Source organism: Lactuca sativa, chromosome 8 (genome assembly GCF_002870075.4).
Source record: "Lactuca sativa cultivar Salinas chromosome 8, Lsat_Salinas_v11, whole genome shotgun sequence".
NCBI lineage: Eukaryota > Viridiplantae > Streptophyta > Magnoliopsida > Asterales > Asteraceae > Lactuca > Lactuca sativa.
The window spans coordinates 217,885,482-217,901,058 of record NC_056630.2 but is presented as its reverse complement, the minus strand read 5'-3'; the positions used below and the strand labels follow the sequence as shown (position 1 = coordinate 217,901,058).

The following is a 15,577-nucleotide window of genomic DNA, read 5'->3' as shown; positions in this document are numbered from 1 at the left end:
AGCCTTGAGTGGCGTATGTGTTGTATGTGGTATTTTGGGGAACTCACTAATCATTTATGCTTACCGTGTTGTGTGAAATGTGTTTCAGGTACCAACGAGGATCGCGGGAAGGCGCCAGCTTGATTGTACACATTGTTGGAGTATTTTGATGAGATTATGGGAGATGTTTTTGATTACTTATATTTTGATATGAATGTTTATGATTTGAGATACATTTTGATTTTTATATTGAACTACGAAATTTGAAAATTTTGTTTGAAAATTTTGGTGTTACACCATCACAGAAGTTTGATGAACCAAAAAAGCCCAAACATTGGCCTAATATCAAAAACGTCAAGTCCAGGCCCATTTGATGAGTATGTAGGGTGTACTCGTCTCGTACGTTTAGTGTACTCCTTATGGGGCTAGTATGCGTAGCGTACCAACTGGGTACGCACATCATACTCCCTGGTGTGCCTTCCAACTCCGTTAAGCGCTTAAACCATTAAGTCCTTTATCCAAACTCTTAGATTTAGTACCTAAAGGTAACTTATCACGTAAAGTTGCCAACTTTACGTGCATGCATGGCTTAATGGGGCTCAAGAGCTCAAAAAGAGCTTAACAAAGGTCTTAATACATGCATGGGTCACAACACTCCATAAAGTTTGCATTTTTATGCATAAGGGACCCCTAAAACATCCAGATCTAAGGGTTAAACTTCTGAAACAATCTTTACTCACAAGAACCAACCAAAATGGACCAAAATAAGCCATAAACAAACCCAAAATTAGATATACATATGAGTTGACAAGTTTAGGACTTTATACCTCAAATGGCTCGAAATGATGATGCTAACTCTGGATCTTTAAGCTCTACTCCAAGGAATGAGTCTTCAATCTCCTTCTACCACTTCAAAATTCACAAGAACACACCAAAATTCTTCACAAGGGCTCAAAAGCACAAAAACACAGGCTTGGGGAGAAGTTAGGGTTTAGAAGATATGGAGGTTGGTCTAAAATGCCCATGAGGTGAGTTTAAGATGCTTAAATAGGGCACAAACCATAAAAATTAGGGTTTGTCTCAGGCCTGTGTATGACATGCATACTCCACGTACGCCCCGCATACGTGCATGGAATCCACGATCATGCATCGGGCTAGTATGCCAAGCGTACCACTTAGTATGCCTCACTTACTAGATAAAGGACCAAAATGAAAGGAATTTTGCATAAAGGGCTAAAATATGAACTTACCAAACATGAATGTTACCAAAAAAAAAAACTATTTTCATGGTTTTTAGCCCTATTTAAGGAATCTAACCCCATGGGGTCCTTCATAACATCAACCTCCACCATCTTGAGCCTCCAACATGTAACCCTATTACCTAGATAAAATCTTGATCCTTTCTATGTGTTTTGAGAGCATTTTGGATGAAAGAGAAGTTCAAGCTTGTTGATTATTGAAGCTCAAGCTTGTGGATCCAAAGCCTATATTGCTTTTCTCAACTTTAGAAGGTATAAAGCTTGAATCTTGATGATGTATTATTTAGATCTAGCTAGTTTTGGGTTTTATGAGCTCTTTGGTCACTTTAGTACATAAAGTATAGATCTTGAAAGTTTGTGACCTTGCTATGGATAAAATTGGAAACTTTATCCATCTAAACATCATTTTGCTTTAGATCTGAAGTTTGGATACTTAGACTTAATGGATTAAGTTGAGAAAGATGCATTTTTGATCCCTTTGAGACTTAAAGACTATATATTGGTTGTTTAGACCATCCTAATGGATAAAGTTGGAAACTTGATCCATTATGGAGTTATTAGGAGTCATTAAAATGTGATCTTGGTCCCTTCCCTTTCTTCATGCATGAGATATGAGGTTTTGGTTTGTGTAATAAGTTAGGGTTTAGTTGTTGGACTCTTTCTAGACTTGGAAAGTCCTAAAGTTGGAAACTTTATGACTTAGAACGTCATTTGCAACTAGATATTTGTTTTGGTCGAAGTGCCTTAATAGATTAAGCACTTAATAGAAAGGAGAAAGTGGCAGTCGAGTACGCTGGGCGTACCTGGTTGAGACCCCTTTTCTGGCCGAGAGAAGTGCACTACGTTGGGTATATTAGCTGAGTATGCGAGCAAACTCAGCTTGAGTTAACTCATTGACTTTTTGACTTTTAACCAAGTTTGACCTAAGGGCATTTTGGGTAATTCAAATTATAGTTTGAGATTTGGGTCCCTGTTAATTGTATAGGTGACCGGTAGAGATAGCTTTTGGAGAAATCATCAGTGCAACTATTCTTTCAGATTGTGAGGTGAGTCTTCTTACTGTATCTATGGGTCAAAGGCACCAATGTCAGCCCATTATTTTGTTATGTAGAATGCTTGTTGTTATGTGACTTTTATATGTTTGTATGATCGGATTAAAATAAACCCCAGGGTGAGGCCCATTATTGTATGATCGGGTTGAAATAAACCACAGGGTGAGGCCCATTATTGTATGATCGGGTTGAAATAAACCCTAAGGTGATCCCCATAGTTGGGCCCAAATTTTTTTGATAGGGTTGAGATAAACCCTAGGGCTAGGCCCATATTTGTGTATTAGGATGGAATATACCCCAGGGCTAGGTCCAGTTGTATGTTTGGTATGTGGTACTTTGGGGAATTCACTAAGCTTTGTGCTTACAGTTTATGTTAATGGTTTCAGGTATTTTGTTTTCAAAAGGAATGGCATTGATTGATCGCACTACATTCCCCTAGAGTTCTATTTTGCACTAAATGTTTACAAATTATTCTGATGTTTTGAAAATACTTTGACTCTAATCGTCTTTTGGAATAATGAATGAATGCCTTTAACTTATTTAAAATGAAATTTTTACTCGGTATTTTTGGGACATTACATTGCAAGAGTTAGCACACTCCGATTACCACAGTGTAAGACATGCTTCTCCACCTTCAAACCAAGACTCTAAATAAGGATGATCAACCATATCTCTTCCTTTATTCCTTTTGTCATAGACATGTATTTGGATTCAATTGTAGACAACGCAACGGTATCTTGCAACGTTGACTTCCAACTGATGGCACATCCGAATAAACTAAATATGTAGCACATCCGTGACCTACGCTTTAACAAATCACCACCATGATCAGAGTCAGTGTATCCAACCAAGTCACCTTTTTCGTATTAGCTCCATACACCAAGAAAACTTCTTTTGTTCCCTTCAAGTGTCGCATGATCTACTTTACAACTCCCAATGAGCCTTCCCTGGATTTCTCATAAACCTGCTTACCATACAAACTGAATAAGCCAAATCAATTATGGTATTGCATACATGAGATTCCAACAGCACTAGAGTATGGAACCCTACTCGTGTACTTCCTTTCTTCATTAGTTGTGGGTATAATATTTGGACCAAGTTTAAAGTGAGCCGCTAAAGGGTCTCCAACTGGTTTGGACTGATCACAATTGAAAGACAGCAAAATTTCTCAATGTAATTTTGTTGAAAAACACACAACCGTCCTGCTCATTTATCCCTTTTATTCCTCATCCCAAGTATCTTCTTTGCTACTCCCAAATCCTTCATCTCAAACTCATTCTTTAGGAACACCTTCAAGTCATTTATTCCAGCCATGTCCTTGGTTACGATGAGCATGTCATCAACATATAGCAACAGATATATGTAGGAATCCGGTGACAATTCATTTGAGTAGACATGGTTGTCAAATTGGTTCCGAGTGTAGCCATGTGAGATCAAATGAATCAAATCTCTTGTACCATGATAGATTTCATTTTATGCATCTTTTAGGATTGTTTTTATTATCATTTAGCATCATAATTTGAACATTTGCATGACATTAGTTTAAATAATGTTCAGTTCATGTCTTTTGTCAAAATTCTCGTACTACTAGCGTTTTTGTGTCGTTTTCAGATAATTCGAGTAGAGCGGTACTTTGGGAGCAGCTGGATGCATGTTTGGAACCTAAAATGGAGTTAGAAATGAAGAAGGAAACTGAGGAATGACTTGGAATGCTTAACCTGTAGAATAACATCCGAAACATGCCGAAAAACCAAAAATATGATCGCATTTTTGGACATTTGTGTTCACATGTGTTGATCGAGGATTTGCAAGGTTGAAAAAGTCATCAGGAAGAAAAATGTCATCGTATATCCTATTTCTGCGATCGCAATTCCTTGATGCAACTCAAAATATGTCAAAAATAGCATCGTACTTCATTAACCGACAATTCCTGAGAAAATCACCAAAAATGCGATAATATTTTTGGTATTCGTAGGTTTGGTATCTGCGGTCGTATTTTCTACAATCGCAGCCACCTACCACAACTACCACCATCTAAGGCCGCTATAACACAACTGCTACCATTCATCACCACAACCACCGCCAACATCATCTACCACCACCACCATCGCCCACCACATATAATATATAAAACAATGTTAAAATTAAGTAAAAGATAAGTAAAATTATGTCATTTCACATCATTCAAATTTTATTTCATTCCAACCAAACATAATATGGAATTGGATTTCGATTTCATTTCATGTCAATCAAACAAACTATGTAATTAGATTATAATGTCTGAAAGATTTCAATTCCTTCGTAAACATTTTGCAAACCAAACGTCACCTAAAACTATTCATCTCCACCTTTCGATTGAGTTTGTTTGTAGTGGAAGTTTACATAGTCTAACTTGCATCATGTTGCTTGACAGCATTAGCAAATTCACATGAGCTCACGGGGTAGCTCATGTGACCCCTCAAATTTCGTCTAGAAGCATAGAAGTATTCGTAATTTTTTTTAATATTGCGGTGCTACCCCGCTTAAAAATATGGACTATATTATAAAGCCAAAATATTTAAGGTCCAAATTTCTTTTAAAGCGGTGCTACCCCGCTTAAAAATATGGGCTACACTATATTATAAAGCCAAAATATATAAGGTCCAAAATTCTTTTAAAACGGTCCAAAATGTTTAAGCTCAATCTTTTTATGAAATAAGAAATATCCCACTGTCCAAATCTTATACCATTTGATATTTAAAAAAAATGAACGTGGAATAGAAACAAAATGGTGATCGATCACCGACTTCTCAAGTTGTTGCTCCACTGATTCGTTGGTGCTTTAACCTCCGTCATTCACTATTGTCGCTTGTCGTCGGCGACCATCTTCGGCCGACAAGTTTGTGTTACCCCTTTATTTTAACTTTAACTCCGCCACAGCTTGAAAGACTGCAATATTTCCAAAGAAGAATTTGTACAAAAAGTAATGGATTTTTTTGATCGGCGAGTTGGTATCTAAAGATTAAACTCATGATCTCCTCTGTTATAAAAACATGTTAGCTAGGTGTTAGCCAAGTAGGTTAATTCCAACTTATAAAAAAATTTAACCGGCATTTTTTATGTGTGTCTAATCGATATATTAACACCTACATTAGTTACTCTGGTATAACATTTAACTACAACAAAATAAATACTGAAAATACGTTTTTTAATTCATCTCTGTAGTTTTAAATCAAATAACTAAAAGCAAAAAAGCAAGGTTGCAAATATACCTTCGGTCAGGGAAATGACCGAAGAAAGTAGTTTTGTTAGCCTTAAATCAAACAAATAAAAAATAAAATAAATAAATAAATAAAAAGTTTAATAAGTGTTTGGAGAACGGAGAACCACTCAACTTTAATGGGCCTTTACGACACTAAAATAATAATAAAAGGTCAACTTTAGTTAGTGAAGCAGCCCAACTTTAATGGGTTTTGCGACACGTGCTTACATGTGCCGGAAGGCGTTGACCAGTCAGACTATCATGGTTTTGGACTTTTGTAAATTAGACGGCAAAAAAACGAAAAAAAAATGGTAAGTTAATGGAGTCGTGTTTCTTCATCTTAACAAAAAATTTATTTAGAATATTTATTCATCCAGTATAAAATCCATTTTATATAATAGCTGCGAAAATCAAAATTTTCATTTCTAAAAATAATAAGTTAATTAAATATAGACTACATAAATGTTGTATGTGGTGTGGCAATCGGGCAATTTGAATTCAAGTTTTTTAGCAATGTTAAAGAATGTCATTCTATATACACCAACAAATTTTCAGGTCTTTTCTTTAAATCTATTCTCGAGACTTCTTGATAAATGTTGAAACTTGAAAGGGCATGTATTCTCCATAAGCACCCACCCGGTGTATTGGGAAATCCATAAATAGTATTTTCTTAGTTTGGTAACAAGACACATATTCTTAAAAGTACAAACCGCAACAAAAACGATATTATATTAGCCGACACTCATATATTATATGGGTTAATTAAAATATATATATATATATATATATAAAGGTTAAATATTTGAGAACTTTGAATTTATAAGAAAATATAAGTTCATTAATAAAATTGAATTTAATTTTTAGAATTTTTAAATTATAAAGTAAGTTAATTAATAAAATTGATATCCATTTATTGTAATTATTATATTAAAATATTATATGGAATTTAATAAAATAGAAAAAAAAAAAAAAAAAAAAACTCGAACATACGGAAAATAAATTAATTCAAAATAACCACAAAATAATATTTAGCAAATTGAACGAGAATGTGACAGATGATAAAAAAAAACATTCATTTATTAGAGAGGATTTTTATAGATAACATTTCTAATCTAAAGTTCTAAATATGACATTTTTTCAATGTCATATGCAAAAATAGGTATTCTCAATAAGAAAAAAAATACTAAAAGTTTACATTTTTGCAAATGTCATTTGCAAAAATGTCTATTCTCACTAATAAAATAACGGCAATACTCATTTTCACAGATGCGAAAATGTGTGCTATTCATTATATTTTTTTTTAATGAGAATGTCTATTCTTGATCAAAACTTGCGTTTTGATTACTAAACATTCAAACAGTAACCTTAAAATAAACTCTCAAAACCTAAAAATATGATATTAAAACCAACTCATTGTTTGAGAGTTTTCAGATTTTAGATATTTAAGAGTAAAGAATTTTTATAATTCATTTGTTATAAAATGAAGGAAAATAAATAAATAAGCAATTTATGACCTCAAATTCTGGAGGCTACATTTTTGCAGATGACATTTACAAAAACACCATATTAATCTGCAAAAATTATTAAAACGGAGTTAATTTAACCTAATTTGTATATTTTGGCATATGAAAGAGATAAGTAAAATTAATCTGATTTATCTTTTTTTCAAAAATATGATATTGATAGTAATAAAAACCAACAAAATTAAAGTAACACCAGACTTATTAATTTCTTTTCTTGGCATTTAATGCACATTAAGTTACTTCTAAAAAGGATTTTGCAATGAACTTTTGACGCAAATAAGCAAAGTAGTAGTTGTACTATTTCCTATAAAGAAACATGTTTTATGCATTATTAAGTTGTACCTTGCACTCCACCGTTTACCCTGTTTCTTTATGCTTTGATTAAATCCGGGAAACCAAGAACCCCATCCACCGCCGTCAACCACCGCCGGGAAATCAAGAACACCCACAACCACCAAAAATGTCAATTTTCAGAATCGTACCATCAAATATCAAAGACTTGTGCTTAATCATCTCAAGTTTGTCTCTGTTCTATCTCCTCTCGCATCCGCTCACCACCCCAATCCCTACCACCCCCACCGCCATCTCCGTCGTAACACCTCCTCCCACCACCATCCGCCACATCCTCTTTTCCATCGCATCTTCTCACAAATCATACAATAATCGAAAACCCTACCTTCGTCTCTGGTACAAACCTAATTCCACAAACGCAATCGTCTTTCTAGACCGCCCGGTAACCGATTCCAACTCCGATTCCGATCTACCTCCTGTAATTATCTCCGGCGACACGTCACGGTTCCCCTACACCTTCCCGCGCGGACTCCGGTCGGCAATTCGTGTCGCGCGGATCGTAAAAGAAGCGGTGGAATCGAATGAATCGGAGGATATTCGGTGGTACGTTTTTGGGGACGACGATACGGTGTTTTTCACGGAGAATTTAATTAGGGTTCTGGCGAAATACGATCATGAACGGTGGTTTTACATCGGAAGTATGTCGGAAAGCTACGAACAGAACTTCCAGCATTCGTTTAATATGGCGTTCGGCGGCGGTGGATTCGCGATCAGCAGATCGTTGGGTAGGGTTTTGGCGAGGGTTTTGGATTCGTGTTTGATGAGGTATCCCCATGTGTACGGAAGCGATTCTAGGGTTTATTCATGCTTGGTGGAGCTTGGTGTTGAGTTAACCCATGAACCAGGGTTTCATCAGGTGAAAAATGCTTTACCCTTTGACCTTGTAAAATTCATAGATGAAAAAAAAACATTCAAATTTTAGATTTTTCATGATTTTTTATATTTCAATTTGACTCGACGTTTCTTCAAAATAAATTTAAGTTAGCTAGTTATTTTGATTTGAGAGTAAAGGTTATTTTAGACATTTCACATGTAATTAGAACGTATTTTGGACATTTTTCACTTGTGTGAAAAAGGTATTTTACACATTTTGGCACTTTAGATATGAAAGTAGTATCTTTTGAGAGGGTTCCATGAGGCAAAAAATTGATCATTTGTTTGTCCTACAAAGATATAAATATATCTATCTTTGTCGTTAAAAATATCCCAAATATCCCTAGAAAGCAAAATAATTATTAGGATTATTTCCAATGAAGACAACAAAGAGGATAATCATGACTTTCAGTCCAATATATGTCAAACACAGAAGACTGATTTGTAGAAAAATAACTAAAATTTCTTGAACCATGTGCCAGGTGGACATTCGAGGCAACATGTTCGGGATCCTTGCGGCACATCCATTATCACCATTATTATCCCTCCACCACTTCGACCTCGTAGATCCCATCTTTCCCGGTTTGACCAAGCTCGAAGCGGTCAAACGTCTTTTCGAACCTGTAAAACACGATCCCGCTCGGATCCTTCAACAAACCGTGTGCTATGATCCTTCCAACTCAATCACGGTATCGGTTTCTTGGGGCTATGTGGTTCAAGTGTTTGAAGGGAATCAATTCCTTCCAGATTTGATTCAAATTCAAAAGACATTTGGATCATGGAGGAGAAAAGAAAATGCTTTTTCGAGACTTCATATGTTTAATACACGAGATTATAAAGATGTGTGTAAAGGTCCGGATACTTTTTTCTTGGAAGGGGTTGTTTATGATACGGATAAGTTTCATAGTTTGTATAAAAGAAATGTGTCGGTGAATTGCTCGAGAAGTAATGCGATACGGGATTTGATTGAAATCAAGGTTTTCTCGAGAAAACTCGATGAAGAGAGCCAAGAGGTATGTGCATATTTATCCCTTTTGATTATGGTCTTGATATTTTGATAGATGTGTGTTTTTTGCGCTTTGTTATCATTACAAAAGGGTATTTTAGACATTTGACATGTACTTTAATACTTGCACATCTATATACTCTTCTAGGTGACCACACCCCGTCGTCAATGTTGTGAAATCTTACCGCCTTACAACGAAACCATGGTTATTGCTTTGCGGCGGTGTGAAAAAGATGAATTAATTGCGATGCATAAATAAGGTTCTTTTATATCATGGGACTTAATGGCAAGGCATCCTCTCAATTGCCTACTTCAAAATACAAGGTAATTTGGTTTAGCTTTTTTTTTTTTTTGTGAAATCCATTCAAAGAAATTAAGACATGGTATAAAATATTGTTCACACGGGCCACGTTTGTCTACTTTCAGTGGGACAAAAAGACGTGAATGTCCTTCTTATTCAGGATCACTATGAATGCACTTTTAGAGGCCTTGGTTACGAAAAATGAGCATTCGAGCTCTTGTTGTAATACAAAAGCAGAGTGGATTACAGTATAGGTTAGTTATCAAAATTCCATATATAATAATGTATACAAGGCTATTGGTTGATTTATTAGGATATTGTAACATTAGCTAATGTGAAACAAAAAGTTGTATTAGGTGAAAGTTTTGGTCAAATACAGAAGTACAGCAGATTAGTGTATTAGGTGTCTGTATTTTATTGTGATACTCTTGTGTACGACCAATCTCTATCCAAGAATAAACTTTAAAAGAACAATAAGTGGCTTTTCTACAAAAACGAAAACAAGAAAGGCTGGTTCATTTAAATTTACAACAGCTTGAGGTTTTTTATAAAAGTGATTATAAACATATACGATATCTTTGACTAATTAATATGGTGTTAATACATAATAATTGGAGATATCTTTAAGTATTTGACAAATTATATTTGTACATATTAAATGACCAAAAAAGACATGAGAAAAAAGGTAAATCGGTGTGTACGTCATTGGTTATGAAGAAGAAAACAAGCCTACGGGTTCATTGGGATTATAGGATTAGAGTAGTCATAGACGGATAAATTTGTTTCTATGTATAATAAACACTTTCAAACAAGCCTTTTCAAATATGTAAGAATGAAATGTCTAATCAAAAATGTTTTTTAAGTTGCTAAGAATTTTGTTGTGTTTTGAGCCTTCTTTTATTGCATCAAAACACAAAAATTCTTACTAACGTTATCGACTACTAAAAGCCGTAACCCTTTTTTTATTGCATCAAAACACAAAAATTCTTACTAACGTTATCGACTACTAAAAGCCGTAACCCTTTTTTTATTGCATCAAAACACAAAAATTCTTACTAACGTTATCGACTACTAAAAGCCGTAACCCTTCTTTTATTGCATCAAAACACAAAAATTCTTACTAACGTTATCGACTACTAAAAGCCGTAACCGTAAGTCTCATTTACTGTTGGCAAGGTTTTCAAAATCTTGATTTTGAACATAAGATCTTACATTTTTTTAAATCCTACTAGTGACACGATTTCAATCACACTACAATCTCGATCTCACTTCTCTTTAGTTTTATGATATATCCAAGTATCAAAAATTCGTATTTTCAACTTGAAATCAAACATCAGAAGTTACAAAAAATCTTGTAAAACATCATCATTTCATCAATTCATCTTGAATTAAACAAAACAAACTCATAATAATTCATTTGTGATCTTATGTCAATACTTGTACACCATCAAAATGATTTTTTTTTTTTATTAAGTTGTTTTCTTAATTTTTACGGTTTGTAACAACAAAAATTATGTTCATGCTTAAAAACTTAAATTTGATTCACTACCGACATTTTAATGATCAAGTTATCATGTATACGTCGCACTCATCATCTTGCTATGTTCAAACAATCCTTAGCTAACAAGTTCATATTTCATTCAAGGCTTTTATATTTGTTGTCATACTAGTGTTACTTTCTGACCAAAAAAAAACTGGTCTTTGTGCCACTCTACTCATATGACACATTCCGATGGTTAGAATTATATAACACCTTGTAAAATGAGGAAATTTTGTCTTAGGGTACACTATTCAAATTCAACATGTTACATAAAATCAAAAAAAAAAAAAAACAAAAAAAAACAAAAAAGGTTTATCTCCTTCACAAAAGTGAAATCATTCCGATCATACTGAAAATAAATTGGTTGTCTGATTTATTTATTTTTTTAATCTTTTTTAGATAAATAAAACCAAAGTAAATTAAACACCATGTATTCTTTTGTAACTAAAAACAAATTTGACGATTATTCCAATCTAAAACCCACATGTTTTTGTTGTATGTTTTATCCTTCTCTTTCTCATTTCTTTTTGTCAGGGATGTAAAAGTAGCAACAGAAATCAAATTCGTTTGGATTAATAAAAAAAGAAGGGTAATATCGGAAAGAAAATATTATTTCCTGCTTGAAAGGTAGATACCCGAAACAATGGCCACCCCAGCAACAGCTACACCAACCGTTGACAGGACCTTTGTCACCGAAATGGCTGGTTTTGTTGTAGGCAACTCCAGAAGCTCTCTCACCTGCATAATGACCATTTTACCCTTACATTCCAAAAAAAACAAAATTTCACAATGTAGTAATTTAACCATTATACTTTTTAACATTTAATAGATGCATGTTTCATGGTTACCCAGTTTCAGATACAGAAAAGCACAATGTAGTTTACCATTTGTTGATTATTATTTTTTTGTTATCAATTTAGCTATCAAAATATTATTATTATTATTATTATTGAAATAAGTAATAACCATGGAAAATAATTGGTGACCTCAACAGGATGCTGCCAATGTTTTTTGATTCCCTGAAGGTGGCCTTTTCCAACAACTGCAACCACTGAACTATGCTCACTTGCTATTTTCAACAGGCTGGATGACATATACCTACATCCAAAACCATATTTATTTTATTAATTATCTGACAAACAAAAAAAAAAAAACTCATGAAAAATGTATTATCAAGTAAAGATTTTATATATATTATAAAAACAATGATATTCAAGTAAAGAAGATACTAACCTGTCACGTTCATGTACAAGGGTTTCCATTAGAGTGGGATACTCCTTGCTCATTTCTTGAATAACAAGTGTCAACATGTCCACATCATCCAATTCCTTCAACTGATAACAACAAATATATATATAAACACATAAACATAAGATGAACATTTTACAAATATGCCCTCGTTTAGTTTGTATGAGAATGAGGCACATACCATTTCATTAAGACGCGAGGAGCTTGGTAAAAATATTGACTGAAACATCAAGGAATACATCAGCTTTGTTTTATGCCATAGGGGCATTTTTGACCATGTTCTGCGTAATGTAATCTGTTCATCCATCACATAAACATTAAAGATTTATATATTTTGTTAAATTACACAGCATTGTACTTTCAATTTATTTTTTCTTATTGATACATTGAAAAATCTACCAATGATAACTTGCTTTGTAATTGGATGATATTGCTATAAGTGGATAAGTTTTCAGAATGTGCAATTTTATGATATGAAAAAATAAAAATAGGCTGTTTTTTTTAATAAAAAAAAAAAGAAAAAGGAAATATATAAAAGTAGATTGTTATTTCTTACATTTACAGGACGATCACCAAGAATAACCTTGCCACCATACTTCATGGCTTCTTCATATGCAACACGAAACTCACTACCAGGGAAAACCTCAAGCTTACTTGCTACCTGAAAACAAACAAATAAGAGTAAATTACTGAAATCGCCCCTATGGTTTGGTTAAAATTGCATGTTTGGTCCCTAACTTTTTTTTTTTTTTGCTGTGGTTTGATTTTGTTATGTTTTTTTATAGCATCATACTTTCAGTTATTTTATTATTAAGGCATTGTAATTTTTATAGGAAAGAATGGAAGTAGGATGATATTAATATTATAAAACAAATCAATGAAAGTACATTGCTATTTCTTGAAGTTAAACATTTGAAGAGTGAAATCATGCCTTAGCTAGAAACCAGCTGTAAAGTATTCCAAACATGTTGTGATTTTTCTTCCACAAATCCACCATTTCTCCCATTGTAGGTATCTGCACACCCTAAGAATCAGTACATTTGCAAGAGGAATAGTCTAATGTGAGATTTTTCTATGTATTATAATTTTTCAGAGGAATATATAAATTAGATCCTAGATTTTTTTATTAGGTTAATCACTAAAATGATCATAATGGGTGGTATCCTATCACAAAATAACAACCCATTTTGCAAAATGGACTTCACGAAACTGTGATGTCATATTGTGAAAGGATATTACTTGTGTTGGTCATTTTTATGATTTAACACTCTTTGGTTTGGGTTTTTAACAATAAAAAAAGAGAAAATAGTAGATGATAAGTATACAGAATGACCTTCAGATTCTGTGGAGTGAGAACTGCCATACGATTTGAGCATAACTCCAGAAAGACAACCTGCATTTTATTATTGTGTAGTGAAATTTATATGGTAAAAGGTGCATCCATCAATAAAGTGTCATGAGTTATAAAGAGAATCACCTGTGGTTTTAAGAAACTGACTACAGCTTGAACTTCTTGGCAAGACTCCTACAGAAACGACGATGAATAATCAATAGGTCAAAAGTAGCAATATGTCATTCATGGGATTTTACAAACTCAAAGCACCTTGAAACTTTAAAACCTGGAAATGTTCCCTATGTCATTATATTTGTATATCTGTAGCAAAGAATATAACAGATCCGTAGATTTTCTGAAACAAAATTCTACTTATTATCCTACAGGCAGATATTCTTGAACAAAAACTTGAGTTGAAACTTCAATTTCATCACATTGCAACACTAAAAATCCATCAGGGGTTCCTCATGAACTTCCTTAAACTCAATAACTTGATGATGAAACACAAGACATATTGAGCACCAAAGTTTCCATGAATCAACTTCTCAAAAGTAAATGTTATTGATTAAAATCTTGTAAGGCTTCTAGTCATTTAACCTGAGGCAACAGAACTGTTCTTCAACTCAATCATCAACATATCACTTTCCTACAGATTAGCTTTTGAGCAGGAAAAAGAGTTGGAACATGAAGTGCAGATTAAGCAATGTTCTTTACAATATAAGTAATTCATTGTGATCAACATTGACCTTTTATATCTTTCGCTTCTCAACTAAGCAAACAATACTAGCAACTTCAACATTCTTGGACTTTATAGGAGGCTAAAGAAACTAGAAATCCAGAAAAGCAACTCAGATATTCTTCATGAAATATCAAGATAAGTGAGCAAATCGATTGAAGAAATGGACAATTGATTCAATTCATTTAACTAAACAGATTAAGAACGTGATAAATAAATTGAGTTAATCTAAAACAAGTTGATTACCGCAGAAACATGCGCCGTTCCAACCAAATAAACCTCGCAAATTCCTCCTTCAGCGGAGGATTCACACGAAAGCGTCACAACACTCCGTGATAGCTCCTCAGGAAGCACTTTCTTTTGCCCACCTTCAACTGTTCAACATTTTCAATTCATTTTTCCTCAGTAAAACATTTAATTGTACTTTGTTGTATAAATTACCAAAAATCTGTAAATGATGCGATATCAACACGACATAATTCAATAAATTCGCACCTTCCACTTCATTGTCGTTCGCATCGCGACTTTCTCCATTGGCAACAACAACATTCTGATCATCCAAGCTCGAAGAGGTGGCTCCGTCATCGGAGGTTGTAATTGTTCTTGCATCCAGTTCCGGCGCGTGCGGATGCGAATCTGAATCCATCGCCGTCAAATTACGGTTGCGGAGAGTAGCGGTGGATCGTCGGTGGAGTTTTGAAGGTGCAGCGAATTGTTGTAGTGTGTGTTCGAGTGTGAAAATGCGTGTTCTTGTCGATACTCCGCTGGGGGTTTTCCGGGGTAACAATCCGACGAGCGATGAAGAGGCGATTTTGTAGTTACGTTGGGGTTTCGATAGTTGCAACTCGACCGAGTTGACCAGGGCGCGTGACTGAGTTAGTCCACTCATATGAGGTGTTCTTCAAGAGAATCGATGACGCTGGGATTTATACATGTACTGGTATAACCGTCTATAGGTAAAAATAATTTTACAATAACGGTCCCTAAATAAAGACCGATTTACAAATGAAGTCCTTCTAGATAAAAAAAGGTTACATATCTTTCTACAAATTGTATACATAAGCATACAACATAATAGATTAAATACAAGAAATACAAAATGTACTTTGATTTGTTTATAGTAATATTCTAGTTT

General features: G+C 34.0%; 2 protein-coding genes and 1 long non-coding RNA gene across 4 annotated transcripts; 1 reads left to right on the top strand and 2 right to left on the bottom strand.

Moving 5' to 3' along the window:
- Window positions 1-4,938: 4,938 nt before the first annotated feature.
- Window positions 4,939-7,536, bottom strand: LOC111903690 (uncharacterized). 2 transcript variants are annotated; one of them, XR_006185542.2, is made up of 3 exons: window positions 7,397-7,536; window positions 7,046-7,102; window positions 4,939-5,309 (listed from the first exon to the last, which is right to left on the bottom strand). It is a non-coding gene; the product is annotated as an uncharacterized LOC111903690 (long non-coding RNA). The 2 variants fall into 2 exon arrangements; XR_002854255.3 differs by lacking the exon at window positions 7,046-7,102.
- On the top strand, window positions 7,326-9,984 carry LOC111903689 (uncharacterized). The gene is made up of 4 exons (XM_023899438.3): window positions 7,326-8,261; window positions 8,761-9,291; window positions 9,433-9,608; window positions 9,711-9,984. Exons 1-3 carry the CDS (start codon window positions 7,515-7,517, stop codon window positions 9,541-9,543), a joined length of 1,389 nt encoding a protein of 462 aa, XP_023755206.1. The 5' UTR covers window positions 7,326-7,514; the 3' UTR covers window positions 9,544-9,608; window positions 9,711-9,984.
- Window positions 9,985-11,540: 1,556 nt separating this feature from the next.
- On the bottom strand, window positions 11,541-15,359 carry LOC111903691 (uncharacterized). The gene is made up of 10 exons (XM_023899439.3): window positions 14,938-15,359; window positions 14,689-14,816; window positions 13,851-13,898; window positions 13,707-13,766; window positions 13,305-13,388; window positions 12,930-13,034; window positions 12,555-12,668; window positions 12,359-12,459; window positions 12,112-12,223; window positions 11,541-11,863 (listed from the first exon to the last, which is right to left on the bottom strand). The coding sequence occupies exons 1-10, from the start codon at window positions 15,329-15,331 to the stop codon at window positions 11,735-11,737; spliced, it is 1,275 nt and encodes a 424-aa protein (XP_023755207.1). The 5' UTR covers window positions 15,332-15,359; the 3' UTR covers window positions 11,541-11,734.
- Window positions 15,360-15,577: the final 218 nt, after the last annotated feature.